This window comes from Micropterus dolomieu, linkage group LG01 (assembly GCF_021292245.1).
Source record: "Micropterus dolomieu isolate WLL.071019.BEF.003 ecotype Adirondacks linkage group LG01, ASM2129224v1, whole genome shotgun sequence".
Lineage (NCBI taxonomy): Eukaryota > Metazoa > Chordata > Actinopteri > Centrarchiformes > Centrarchidae > Micropterus > Micropterus dolomieu.
This window is the reverse complement of record NC_060150.1, coordinates 24,592,989-24,608,238: the sequence shown is the minus strand read 5'-3', so window position 1 is coordinate 24,608,238 and position 15,250 is coordinate 24,592,989. Positions and strand designations below refer to the sequence as shown.

General features: G+C 39.5%; 1 protein-coding gene across 2 annotated transcripts in view; it reads right to left on the bottom strand.

The window, feature by feature from the left end:
• The window catches only part of cnn3a (calponin 3, acidic a), a 24,485-nt gene that overhangs the window by 1,430 nt on the left and 7,805 nt on the right, over positions 1 to 15,250 (bottom strand). The window contains exons 2-7 of one of the 2 annotated variants that reach the window (XM_046062082.1): positions 3,923 to 4,044; positions 3,558 to 3,624; positions 2,674 to 2,811; positions 2,443 to 2,559; positions 2,084 to 2,230; positions 1,207 to 1,469 (exon numbers count right to left, since the gene is read on the bottom strand). In XM_046062082.1, coding sequence (XP_045918038.1) covers positions 1,207 to 1,469; positions 2,084 to 2,230; positions 2,443 to 2,559; positions 2,674 to 2,811; positions 3,558 to 3,624; positions 3,923 to 4,044 — 854 coding nt within the window. Of the gene's footprint in view, positions 1 to 412; positions 1,470 to 2,083; positions 2,231 to 2,442; positions 2,560 to 2,673; positions 2,812 to 3,557; positions 3,625 to 3,922; positions 4,045 to 15,250 lie in introns of those variants that run through there. The other variant, XM_046062073.1, reaches the window with a different exon arrangement.

Sequence of the window (15,250 nt, the reverse complement as noted above, 5' to 3'; positions counted from 1 at the left end):
TTATAACTTGTGTATCTTCTGATTAAGAAGCAACCAACAGTTTCTTTTGAAACCTTACCTCTGTTTCACTACTTCTGAAGGCCAACAGAGTTAGTCACACGTCAATTATAATGATTCCCCCACAGTCAACAACTAAGGAACTAGGCAAGGTGTAGGCCTACTTAATAAAGTGGGCAGTGAGGGTATATTCCACCTTTGATTCCCTTACTGCTGGTTACTATAATTTAAGTAGTGGAATGCTTCCACATCAGAACTATACATTCCTGTCTCAGCACCACTACACAAGGACTGCAGCATGAAATTACTGTATTCTTGATGTACTTTGAAGCTGCAGCAACAAATGTAGCAGCACCTTCTGCCAATACAACTGGTCATGTGTTTGGAACAATAATGTGCAGACAGGCTTCCAGAATTAAAGAATGTTAAGGCTTTATTTATAACATACCTCTTTCTTTACAAACCATATAACTGTGGGCTGTTTTACAATGAGAGCCATTGCAATAAATACAGTTTGGGAATACAAAGGAAACAACATGAAACTATACGTCATGTAATGGAACTAGAAAGCCTAGCTGTAAAATAGAGCCAGCTTGGGTCTAGTCATCTGCCCTAACCGTAGCCAAATAGCCACCATGCTTATCATTATAGGAAATAAAATCTAGTGATTAAATGTAAAACATTACAGACAGAACACAGGGGGGAGATAGTCACATCGATCAGCCTATTCTTGAGAACTACACATGGGAATTCCACAACTCCAATTTCACATGGATCAAGCAGCACAGTTTCAGTTAAGGAATACAAAAACTGGAATGCAGCAGCTTCACCTGATGCTACACCATCATATCACATATCACTACTTCATGGTTCCATCATTAAGACACATTTTAAAAAGTGGGTAATAAAGAATGCTCTCAAGCTTAAAAACATGTTTATGTATCTCATTAAATGCTACTGCAACTTCTTACAACCTTTGCTGCTCAGATCAAAGAGTCTAGGTGAAAAAGTAAAGCACTCAAGGCAACATTTCATTTTAAAGAAAAAAAATACTAGTGAGGATAGCAAATGACTTGCTCTGTTGTGAAGATGATAAAATACACTTGTAACTGTTTTTCTGGACGTCTCCACTAATAGTCAATGCCCTGATCATTGTAATGGGAGCTGTAATTGTCATGGTAACCTCCATGATACTCGTCCTCTTGGAACTCAGCCTGATAGTCACTGTCGCTGATCTCCGAGCCATTGGTGCCGGTCCCCTGGCTGCCATTAGTGTGGATGACTGGCTCTGTTGAGGGGGCACAGTACTTGGGGTCGTAGACCTGTCGTCCCAGACCATACACACTCATACCCCTCTGAGATGCCACCTTGTTGGTGCCCATCTGGAGGGAGATGGTGGAGTTGTCCAGCGGCTGCATCGCCACCTTCTGGTCAAAGATGTCCCTGCGGGTACCAGGGGCTGACATTCCCGCCTGCGGGAAACCACAATGCAGCAGAAACTTTACAACATGATAAAGGTAGTACACATCCACTCAACATGTATTGAATGATCTGTACAAGAATTGGACACATTTTTGTAGACAAATGCATTTAAAAGAAAGTTCCCACACAAGTTCATTAATCATTAATAACGGATTATCCGTCATTCAAGGTTCAATGATCAAGGTTAGTGATTAAAACTATTTTTGGGAGGTAATGTCACATTGTTCCACAGCTTTAGCCAAAAAAATTTATATATATATATATCTATAAGGGTGAGTTTACATCATGACATGATAAAGCTCATCCTCATTTTTCAATGATGTGATCAGCATGAAATTTTATGGGGTGGAGGCAGAAATCTCAGAGTGTGGAGAATCTCAAAATGTGGACAAATAAAAATGAAACTATCTCCATTAATAGATACCACTAGATGTGGGTGACATCAACATCAACATTTTCTGTTTAATTTTGTTGAACTGACCCCTCAAATATAGCTGTTGCGCCAGGTGAAATCAGCTTAATACTATACTCATTTCATGATCAAGGCAGATTACGGATTTGGTGAAAATAAAAAGATGCAGAATTAAAAGGAGTGGGTTTTAACCTGGCTGGCTCCTTTGTTGGTTCCCATTTGCAGGCTGATGGTGGTCTGGTCGTAGGGTTTGTCAGACTGAGTCTTTGGATCATACAGATGTCTTCGGGTTCCATAAGCAGTCATACCGGCTTGACTCGCACACTTGTTTGTCCCCATCTGAGGACAAAAGGCCAGCGACAGGATTTCATCAAATACAATCATATTTCAGTTTAACCCTAAAATAAACCATCAACACAAACCATTGTATCAGTTTTGGAGGAACTGTTTCTTTTTTTAAAGGCAGTTATATAAGCTCTCAGTGACATCAGTCTAAAGATACCAGTTCATGTGCTGGCATTAAGAACCGCTTAATCACTAGTCGTCGTTACCTGCAGTCCAATGACACACTGACCGGCCTTGATCTTCTCATCGTCAAAATGTCGAGCTTGTTTGTCTGCATATTTCACCCCAATATCAATCTTTGTGTCCATGCCTTTGGTCTTTGCCTAACAGAGAGGACATAATGATCATAGGACTGGTGTGATGTTAGATTTGTTTCCTATGACAATAGAAATATGTTCCTCAGTAGACAATGACCCTACTGTACTGTGTTCACTCACCATGCTGGCCAGTGCAAGCAGTGTGGTCTGGACTTGAGTCATGTTCCCATTTTCAAACAGGTCATTGGCCTCAAAGATGTCATTGGGCTTTAGGCCATAGGCCAGGATAGCTTTGATGAAATTCCCAAGGTTTTCCAGCTGCAGAGAGCAATGGAAAAAAGAAAAAAAACAGAGGAGTAATGGGGGTTGGGCACAAACTCACACAAAAGCAGAAGGAAGCAAAAACAGCAAAAACTAGAAGGGTACTCTGAGAGCGCAGACCTCAAGGCCAATAGTCCAGTCTTGTATGATATGAAACTCTGCAAGTGCAACCACTATACGTCTGGATCTACAAAACTATTAGAATTACAGTATGTCAAAATATGTTTGTGCCTAGCTGGTTGACGTGGCTGTTATGCTTTGTTGTGTGTTTAGTTGTGGCACACCGTTCACTTTAATCACAACTGGTTCGCACATGTGCAACAAATTCTGTTCATTTTTCTATAGACACCAAAGTTACCAGTGACCTATCTCGCAATGTTAAAGGAAAGTGAAAAATAATTTGTGAAAAATAGTGTCTGCCTCGTGATTCAGATCCGCTCTAAAATGTAGTGGGTTCTTCCTTGGCCCAGCCTTCCACTAAGTTTCATGACTATGGGGGCAGTTGCTTTTCTGTAATAATGCTGAAAAACAAACAAATGGCACGGAAAACACAAAGCTGTTAGCGGTGAAAGCTCCATGAATGAGTCCACTTGTTCTCAGAGCCCGATGTGCTGTGACTGGTCTTAAACTAGCAGAATGTCCTCTTTATGATGACCTCTGAGAGACTTTTTAAAAAATGACCATTCTTGTTATCTGCAGATGATGTGACAGCATTGCATTTTCCAGGTCAGAACAGATCTTACCTTGTGCCAGTTTAGCTGTGAAAGGTTGATTCTCTTTACTGAACCAGGTTGCAGCTTATTAATCAGCCTGAGAGAGGAAGGAAAACACAACATGTATCAGAACATAGTGAGATCTATTAATTATTCACACACACACACACACACACACGTTTGTCCCTCTATCCCCATGGAAACATCTCATTGACACAATACATTCTCTAGCTCTTTACCCTTATCTTTAACATCACAACTAAATGCCGAACCTTAACCCTTCCCCTAAAACCAAATCTTAACCCTCAAACAACGCTTTAATCTTGTGGGGTCCAGCATTTTTGTCCTCACAAAGCTGTCGGACCCCACAAGTATAGAGGAATCCCGAAACTTACTCGCAGAGGATGACTCCATCTTTCAAGCCTTTCTGGAAGTTCTCTCCAATGGACATTCCCGTCACTTCCTCGATCCAGAAACGGAGCTCCTCCTCCTTCTGTGTGTCATATTTCTGAGCAATCTGAAAGACATTATGAGACGTCAGCATTCCATTTTTGAAAAAAAAAAACAAAAACAAACATACATTAATAAGTAATACGTTAAGTTGAATCTGCCCTAAGCCGCTTTGCCTGTCAACAGCTCTATATGATAAGGGGCACAAGTAAAACATTGTCTATTTGTACTTCATCAGAAATCCAGCTGGTACATACAGTGGTCTTTATTATTTTATGAGCCCATACAGCAGTAGATAATCATCTACTTTACTGATATATGAGACCACAAGAGTGAAATCACCTGATAAAGAGATGATAGCCACACATTAACATGTGCAGTGTGTTAAGTAGACACAAAGTAATTACTAGTAGGTGGGGTGGAAAGTACTATATGAGACAACATCAAACTTAATTAAGCAATTATTTCTAGTAAAAAAACAACAAACACACTGAAGGAATCAGTAGTATTGTACTGCAAGTACTTCAGCCACTTCGCTAGCCCAGTTGTTTCTGAACAGTTTTAAGTCTGGAGTAGGCAAGGGGGAGGCCAAGGCAAGACAAGGCAAGTTTATTTGTATAGCACATTTCAACAACAAGGTAATTCAAAGTGCTTTACATAAAACATAAAAGCAACAGCGAAATACACTGCTCAAAAAAATAAAAGGGAACACTAAAATAACACATCCTAGATCTGAATGAATGAAATAAAGTGACACTATAATAACACAGCAACCTGCCTGGTATAGGACCTTACCATGTCAACATAACCTAAGGAATATTGGTCTTCTAAAATAACTTTATGTATTTGAAGTGTCTGCAGCTACTCTGAGGACGGTCCAGTTGGATCTTTTCACCTGAGAAGTTTTTACTTGCCTGTCAGACAATTATTGGTATATTTATGCTTTAAATGTTTGTCAAAGTTGTAAATTATGTTTGCTACCCTTTAACAATGCTGTACTGAATATTGCACAACTTGTATTGTGACCTGTCAACACTGAAGTAATGCTAGTGAAACAGAAATGTCGTGTGTTGCTATGAGTCATTATTTACTACCTGTAGTAAGGGATTACTAGCTAAACTCTTTCATATCTTCAGTCAGGGTGTTAAATGAACCAAGTTATTTGACCATCCTAAATGCAATTTTTCACAACACCTGTTTAAACAGTGAAATAACCTTGTGCAAGAACATGATATATTTCTCTAATACAACAGAACCCTTACTACTGAATTTAAAAATGACCAAAACTCTCCTTAAAAAGCACTTTATTCATTGTCAATGAAATAGAAATGTACATGGTGTATATACTGTATAAGGTTGCAGGTAAAAGACTTCTGGTAAACTGTCTTCCTGTGGATACAGAGATTTTCCTGATGTTGCTGGCTGCTGTGTTGTCTTCAGGTTGATGCTTGACAGAGGCACGGCACCTGCCAAACAATAACTTACTCCTCCGATGGGTCCAAGAACACTCGAGCTTCATCAGGTCACTCAGAGTTTCTGTAAAAAATGGCAGTCAGTGTTACTTGTAAGACAAATACATAGCAATATTACAGTACTACAGTACAACTAGTAAAGCAGGGATCTACAGTAGTATTTCACTCATGTGTCTATGCCTATGAGACTGCTGTACTGTCCAACTGGAATTAATTTTTGTTTACATAAAGTGTGGCCTAGGTTGTGAGGGTGGTGCTGGTGTTTGTGGTAGCTGTCACGGGTTCAAAAACTATAAGCTCCACATGCCACAATGCAGCAACGTGTCAATCACATGAGAGTTTTCTCTGATGAATGTTTTCACTCGTCACTGTGATGAAATGTTTTAAAGGGCTGTGTCCATGTTTTAAAAGCTGTTTTCAATGTGTCGAATTTCCTAAACTCAAACTCTGTCTCAACATTCTAAGGCCCATGCTAAGTGTCCAGATACAAGGGACTTCACTTTGAAAGTCCTTGTACACAAAGAGGAGCAAGAGCAAGCAGCACACACATGCAGTTAATATGTCAATAAACTCTGTGTTCCTAAACATTTTCACTGTGCTCCTAATTTTTGTCATTTAGGAGCACGTGTACTCTTTGGGGAAAACGTTAGCAGAGCAGCTCAGAATAGTCCTAATAAATTAGCGTACAAATCTGCACTCATATGATGTCTCTGGTGGGTCAGTGTAGCAGACAACATCCCTTGTTGCAGATACCTGCATTGATATGTTGGCCTGTATGCAGGAAACCGTTATGTGGTTACACCAACTCCATCTCAAATGTGCAGTTATGGCAACAGCTATACATAGTGCCATATCGGCCTCGCTGCCCAGCGAGCCACTGCAGAATTGTGGTCGGACCAGGCTAGATGCTGAGTGCTAACCAAAGCTACACACCTGTATATTGACAATTTATTTTTCCACATGTAGCTATATAGTTACTTTCAGGGCATGTCTAGCAAGTAAATTTATCTACCATTGCTTACTTCTACATATTTTGTCGTTTAATCCAATCAGTTCAGAATCATTGATGTTGCATTTAAAGCAAATGGAGTGAGATGAAGCTTTGGGTATTGTCTCGGTAAAGACTGACTGAGGGAAGGTTTCAGAAAGTTGTTCCCGATTCCTTCATTCTAGAATAGAATGTCCATATATTCTAATACTAACTCGCCACAATTCACAGACTTCATTGAGAATTTTAGCTTCATGAATCTTGAAACACCACCTCACAAATAACCTAAATCTAAAGCAAAATTAATTCATTATTCTACCACAAAAGATTCATCACTTGACATGACTATGTCAGTCTCACTCCACACTACCATGAAATATGCAAGTTGTGCAACAAACTGGCAACCACTGGAATGGAATGTGAGTGCTATATTTAAATGCTGAATCTTATCAATGTCATCAGTGGTACCTGTAAGAAGCAACATTACAATTGGAGTGTTTGTGTCCACAAGTCCATGCAAGTCCAATATTCACTCTCTTCTAGATCTGTCTGATAACTACCAACTCTTCAGGGAAATATTTTGCTCTTTAGCTGCTCAATGCTCCCCCGTGTTCGCCAGCTAGTCTTAAAACTGTCCGTCTGCTGTTTGGTGCTGATGTAAAGTAGGTTTTGAGAGTATTATCACTGAAAACAGCTGCCTGCTGTGGCTGAGAACAATGCCATGAGAGCGGTGAGAGTGAACCAAAACCACAAAACAATGAACTGTAACTGACTGTAAAGCACTGTAAAGCTGAGGGGAGCTGCAGATACAGGTTCATCAGGTTTCAATACTTGCCTGCTTTCTCACCTGCTCTTTTATCCGCTCTAAGAGTGAGACAGCTGGATGCACGTGCACACACAAACACACACACACAGGAATGTAAAGAATGTGTGAATGAAGTTCACTCACCTTGGATCGTGGACTGTAGCAATGTCACACAGGCGCTCAGAATCAATGTCACAGAATCTCTTCTGGACCGTTTCCAACAATGTGGCTTTCAATGTTTTCACACCATGGCCAGTCTCTTTTTCTTAAGAAGAGTTAACACTCATCGATGGTATAACATCTTCAGCTTATCCAGTTGTTGAGATGATCTGTTACGTGAGCTCTTCAATGGGGGGCGAGCAGGGAAGTCATATTTTCCACTGGCTGCTGAACATGGAAGGTCATAGACAGTTGTTCCAGTTGACTCTGTAGCATATACAAATTACTAGTACACCTGGTGGATACCTCTTGCTGCTAGCCCAGTTGTTTCTGAACAGTTTTAAGTCTGGAGTAGGCAAGGGGGAGGGCAAGGCAAGTTTTTTTGTATAGCACACTTCAACAACAAGGTAATTCAAAGTGCTTTACATAAAACATAAAAGCAACAGGGAAATATAAAAAAGTTTAAAAGCAACATAGGGAAAAAATACACATTAAAAAATAATAAAAGTTACAGTGCAGTGTACAATCAGGGTTAAAAGAGTTAAATGGAAAATAAAAACAGGCTGAGGGGTTGAGCAAATAATTGAGTTACAATTATTTTGAAAAGAGAATAAACAGAGAAGTACACTTAATCTACTCTCTCTAGCTAGTCTGTACTCGGGTCCATAGCAATCTTTGGGTCCACTGAAACTCCAAAAACCCTCGGACACTACAGAGAAACCAGGACATGTCTGTCCGCAGGCCACTTTGATCCAGTTATACTCTGGACCCACCTGCGTGTTTACAGGTGTACAGAGGTTCCTGCAAATCACTCAGGCGTGAGATTTAAGACCACTTCCTTCACTCTGTTCCATCTCACACTCATTATGTTTTCAGTCAATTACCTACTCATTTCTCACCGTGTAAATATTTAATTAAAAGCAATGGTAAAAAGCTAAAAACAAAGAAAAAGAAAACAGGACAGTAAATGTTACAGTGCAGTGTAAGTTATCAATCTACTAGTTAAAGGCAGTGGTAAAAATAAAAATCTTAAATATTTAATTAAAAGTAATGGTAAAAATTTAAAAGAACTGACAGTTTCAGCAGACCTGCGGTTATCTGGGAGTTTGTTCCAGATATACGGAGCATAATAACTGAACGCTGCCTCTCCTTGTTTAGATTTGACTCTGGGGACAGAAAGCAAACCTGCCCCAGACGACCTGAGAGGTCTGGCAGATCAGAAATGTATTTTGGCCCTAAACCATTCAGTGCTTTATAAACTAACAGCAGGATTTTGAAATCAATTCTTTGACATATAGGAAGCCAATGTAAAGACCTCAGAACTGGAGTGATGTGATCCACCTTTTTGGTCTTAGTGAGGACTCGAGCAGCTGCGTTCTGAATCAGCTGCAGCTGTCTGATGGATTTCTTAGGGAGCCCTGTAAGGACACTGTTACAGTAGTCGAGTCGACTGAAGATAAATGCATGGATAAGTTTTTTCAGGTCTTAATGAGACATAAATCCTTTAATCCGTGATATATTCTTCAGGTGATAGTAGGCTGACTTTCTAATTCAGGTCTGAGTCTATGACTACACCAAGATTTCTGGCTTGAATTGTGGTTCTTAACATTACAGATTGAAGTCGAGCGCTGACTTTCAATCGTTCCTCCCTGGCTCCAAAAACAATAACTTCAGTTTTATCTTTGTTCAACTGAAGAAAATTCTGGTACATCCAGGCGTTGACCTACTCAATAAAGTTACTCAGCACCCGTATGGGATCATAGCCCCCTGGTGAAATGGTTATGTAAATCTGTGTGTCATCTGCATAATTATGGTAACATATTTTGTTGTTTTTCATAATCTGAGCCAGTGGAAGCATGTAAATGTTAAACAAAAGAGGCCCCAGAATGGAGCCTTGGGGAACTTCACATGTCATTTTTGTCAGCTCAGATGTGATTACCTATAGACACAAGTAGTCCCTGTCCTTTAAGTAGGATTCAAACCATTTTAGTACTGTGCCAGAAAGTCCAACCCAGTTTTCAAGTCTGTCTAGTAATATGTTGTGGTCGACCGTGTCGAATGCAGCACCAAGATCCAATAATACTAAGACTGAAATTCTGCCACTGTCAGTGTTTAAATGGATGTCATTGAAGACCATAACAAGAGCTGTTTCAGTGCTGTGGTGTGGTCGAAAACCTGACTGGAAGACATCAAAACAGTTATTTAGTGTCAAGAAAGCACTGAGCTGTTGAACAGCCTTTTCAATGATTTTACTTAAAAATGGGAGATTTGATATGGGCCTATAATTGCTCATTAGTGACCTGTCTAGATTGCTCTTTTTTAAGAGTGGCTTAATGACTGCAGTTTTCAGGGCCTGTGGGAAAAAACCTGAGAGGAGAGACATGTTGACGATTTCTAGTAGATCTGAGGCCATGCATTTAGAAACATTTTTGAAAAAACCTGTTGGCAGAATATCAAGGCAGCATTTCAGATGTTGTATTATGTCCTCCAGGTTTTTAAGGTTAATAGAATCAAATTGTCTCATGCTATATGAATTGTTTTTAAGTGGACACAGGGACAAGACATATCCTGTTACTGGCATGGAGGCACTGATTGCTTGTCTAATTGTTTGAATTTTGTCTGTGAAGAAGTAGGCAAATTCATTGCAGGCCCTGGTGTATAGAAGGTCAGAGGCTACAGACACAGGAGGGTTGGTTAGCCTGTCGACAGTACCAAACAGGGCACGTGCATTATTAGTGTTTTTGGTGATGACGTCAGAGAAGAAGACACTCTTTTTTTTGAGTTCTAACCAGCGTGGCATTTCTCCATGGAGATCTTCTCTTACCGGAGACCACCTGCACCTTGGCTAGTGCAATGGCATTAATAATATTTGTAATTTTAGAACTGAAATTATCTACAAGCTCATTGACTGAGACCCGTGAGAGGGCGGGTGTCGAGGAGAAAGCCTCAATAAATTTTTCACTAGTGTTTTCAGTGATAAGCCGTTTTGTTATTACCTCTGTTTGTACATTTGTGTGCACACAGATAGCACTCTCAAAGAAAACACAGGAATGATCAGAGAGAGTAACATCAGGGGGGTTACATTACATTCATTTAGCTGACGCTTTTATCCAAAGCGAATTACATATACAATTACTATATATGTCAGAGGTCTAACTAGGACTTAACTAGGGGTCAAGTGTCTTGCTCAGGGACACATTGGTGGATATGTCACAGTGGGTAATTGAACCCAGGACTTGTCTTATCAACTGCACCGTCGCCCCCCTCAGTTAAGAGTTATCACCAAAACAGTTGATTTCTGAAGTAAACTGCCAATCCTTCCTACTAATAGTCACATCACACAAGCTGTGTGCACTTGTAGGGTTTTATGAAATCTGTTTTAATTTTTTTCAGATTTGGTTTCATTTTCCCTCCAAATTCCGTGTTTTCCGTTTTAATAATTATGCATTCTGTGTTTTACAATAAGCATATTTTGTCATCAGAATGATGAAATATTTAAAATGTAATCATTATCAATGAATCTGATTTATCATGCAAATGTGCATTTAGAAATATTCAAATTTATGTGCAATTATTTATGGGGACAATTCACAATAAATGTATTGCAACAGTAGGATATTAAAACACTATCATACTGTTTAATAGAGGACAATTGACAATGATTGAAATGTTGCAATACATTGTTATTAAATAAGTTATTACTTGACTGCTGATAATTTCTTAGGGATATTGTGCACAACAGTCTCCATATGCTGCTGAACACACTGTAATATGTGGGTCTGACAGGGGCTACTCTCATGTGGGTAACACTCCTTGTTTACCAAGCTTGACCAGACATAGCTTCTTCAGTTTTTAGGAATATGTCTTATGTTAGATCTTTCAAATTTAGTACAAAATTCACTCTTTTTGTTACTATCCCTCCACTGCAACTCTTCTTCCTAATGTTTTGTGGTTCGTTACTACTTAGGCATACTTTCAGCTACAGGAACCATTCGACTACCACACTGTTCAGCTCTTGTACAGTGTCTTGGATATGTGGGCTTGTATTCAACTTTTTTCTACACCTATACTTTTTTTTTTTTTTTTTTTTTTTAAATAAAATGTTTACATGTGAGTCAATTGAGCAATCTTTGAATCCTCTCCCCCACTTGAGTTACTAACATTAACTAACTCAACTTCTTCCCTCTCCCGTAGTCTTGTGCTTTCTCTTCCCTCTCCTATCATTTTCTGCAGGCGTTTCTGACTCTGGAGCTGTAGAGTCTGGATCTGTGGTTGCAGGCATCCTGCTGCCCCCATGTTCCTGTTCAACACCCACTGCTACAATTATTATTACTAGTCCTATAACTAGTCCTTTCATTTATTATTACTAGAATTATCAGTCCCATTATTCATTTTTTGTCTGTACAACTACTACTTTTAGTGTTTGTATTACTGTGTGAATATTGTCTCCCTCCGCTCAAGCTAATGCCCATGTTCAAGGTTTCTCTGCCTGTTAAAAGGATGTTTTCCCCTTGCCTCTGTTGCCAAGTATTGCTCATGGTGGGGATTACTGGGTCTCTGTAAATAATATTACAAACAGTATCCTCTACCCTACTCTATATGAAAAGTGTAATTAACATAACTTTGGTTATGAATTGGCGCTATATAAATAAAACTGAATTGAATTGAGAGCTTTATAAAGGGATTGTTGAAAGATAGTGTTTCCACATTACTTCCTTCAGCGCGTAATCATGTTTTGATTAAGACTGTGCTATTTTTCATTTCCGCTTGAAAATGCTTGCTAACAAATGCATGCAGACAACTATAGCTGGGACATATTAGCTGGAAAAAACTGTAGGGCCACAGGATAAAGTATTACCTAGTCAATATTTCATACCAATACCATAAAAAAATTACTATTTTACACAGGTTTTTCTAAGGGTATGTATCTTTTCTAAGAGCACCCCCCTTGGCAGGCGGCTGCTGCTGCATCGCGCCGTATTAGCCGGTAGATCGAATGATAGATCATGAACTTCCTACTTAAGGCTGGATATCGTTATTTTCAGAATTTTACTGGCTACACCAAGTGCCAGTCATCGGCACAATTGCTTGCAATTGGCTTGGCCTACCCAGAAAATAACAGGGGCTGGCCCTTCCTTACAGCGCAGGCTCTTGTTGGCTATTGTAGGCTGCAAAACGGACATGTGAACTCTTATTGGGTCGGATTAGCTGTCAGTCGAAAGGTCAGAGTTCAGCGGCTAATTTGAATACAAGCTATCGTAGTTGTTTACATTCAAATCGCCGTTATTACGGTTATAATGACATACGAGCCACATCTGCTGGCAAATATGAAACGATACCAGTTTTGTTGGAATATAATCGATCAGTGGCTTACTGAGGCTTCATAGGTGAGTCGCCTAAATTTTGCTTACACAAGGTGGCCTGACAGAAGCGCCGATTGTACCAGCTGTGGTGATTGTATCTCGAAATGGTTTGCATTGGTCGAATCACGGGGATTTTAGCTTTCAAATGGTGTATCATATGAGTATGAAGTTAACATAGCAGCTGTGTGCACATACCGAAAGCTGCTGCCAGGACCTGACGGCCCGTGGGCGGGCCGTTGGAATGTTAGGAGGTTAATTAACGAGACCATAGTGGCCCGCCATAGTTTCAAAATGAACCAAAAGCCGACAGGCAGGTTAGCGACCTTATCCATTCAGTTTCTCTCTTTACAAAGACAAGTGTTGCACTATGAGAGTCCTACCTGAAGAGAGGCTGTGAAGTCTTCATGTTACACGATACGAGAACCACATACAACATAATTTATCGAATTGGGTCGGACTTGATGCATTTAGCACGAGGATACATGTGACAACATCCGGTTTTCAAAATAAGGTGCCACAGGATAGAAATAATGTGTCTATTAAAAGTAAAAGAAAAACAACAATAAAATGTTAGGGAAATTACTTATTCTGTTTTCTATTTATTGATTTAGGGTTGCTGGAAAAACATTAAATAAATTTGTTGACTTTTGTTGCTGTTTCATCACCATTTAAAGCTATACAATGGGTTTATGATCAAATAGTTTACTATAGCACAACATTGTTTACAAGAGTGCAAAGTTCTTCATAGATATCCTTCCAGATTAAATTATTTTGCCATACAATGGTTTGTGCACAGTTAGACAAAAAAAGAAACAATTTAACTATGAAGCCTACTTAACCATGGTAGAAGCAAGTGAACAAATCAACAAAAGCTGAAAAAGTCAGCAAAATCAGGCAGGCTGAAATGGTTCATGCCATGCAGGGAACGGGAAAAAAACGGTTCACTGAGAGCTGTGATCGGTAGCAGAAGCACACAAAATGACAAATAAACAACAAGTCAACAATGTGGGGCAAGCTAAACGCTCTGCTGCTAAAACGCTTCTGAAACACTTCCAGTGTGAGTTGAGGCCGGGCTGAGGACAGATCAAAACTGCAGAATCCGGGGTTAGGTGGTACACAGCAAGTTTTCAACTCTATTTTAAAAATTTCTAAAAAGTAAGTACAGTATCGCAATGTATCGAAATAAGCATCACATCTCAATATCTCGTGATACAATCGCATGTGACCCTTATATCATGATAAGTATCATATTGTGAGGTCCTTGCCAATACCCAGCCCTAAAATGGATGTTTCAAATATGGCTTCATTGGCTTGGCACAAGTAAGTAAATGAAATAATTAAAAACTCACTGTTGATACAAGCTTCCAATTAACAGCGTCAAGTCAATGTATTTATTACACAAATGGTCGACCACGAGTCCAATGCCTTTTGTCCTCTCCCCTCAAAATGCCTTATATTGGTTTGATCCTCTGCCTACTTTTTTCAGATGCTCAGCAACATTATTTCCTAAAAAGCTACTGGCAACAAATCTGGTAAGTTATTCAGACAAATTTACTTTTCATTTAAAACATTTTATTTTTTCCCCACACAACATATTTTAGAGAATGACAGTCACATGAAATGTATGTCTACTCCCCTGGGTAGAAAAAAAAATTGATGTCAAACCAATGGGGACCAATGGATGGGGTCCTCATCAAGGGGTTTTTGCTGAAGAATTTCAGGAATGTGACGTATGCAGCTCAGAGAAGAGCATAGACTACTGATCACACTTTAAGCAATGGAACCCAAATGGGCCCCCAGCCTGTGCTCTTCTTTTTGTTTAAGTGTGCTGTCTCACAGAGGATGTTTTACTGGAATGAACTATGTGACTGCAATTGTGGAAGAAAACCAGTCATTACACTTAACAGAGATTAAGAATAGTCGGTTCCAAATGGAAAAGAGGAATTTGAATCTCAAAATCCAGAATTCTGACAGTTGAATGTATTCAGCTTCAAGCTGTCTGTGATACTTTATACAGAAGGATTTAAAAAAATGGACACTGTTTCTAAAAAGGACCTTTCCAGTGTTTTCAAAGTAGGAGAATATGTGCATCCCCTCAAGCTCAAGCTTGGGAAAAGGCTCCCCCTCACTTTCCCCCTTAGTTTACTTGCCTAGTTTTGCTCCTGGATGCCTGTGGGATCATGATTATGTCATTTGATCCCATAGACACTCAACAGTTGAGCCAATATACCCTACTATTGCGGTTAGACATAACTTCAGACTATATCAAATACATTAAAAAAAAGGTCTAACCTAAGGCATTTATTAGTGTCTGGCTCTTTGGTGACGTTCAGACTGCAGGCCTTAATGCTCAATTCCAATTTTTTCCCCCAGATTCGATTTTTTTGTTTGACAGTTCACATTATTGTTTTAATGCGGCCCATATCAGATTCCAGTGTGTACTGTCCGCAGCCTGAAAGTGACCCGCATGCGCAGAAGAATAACAT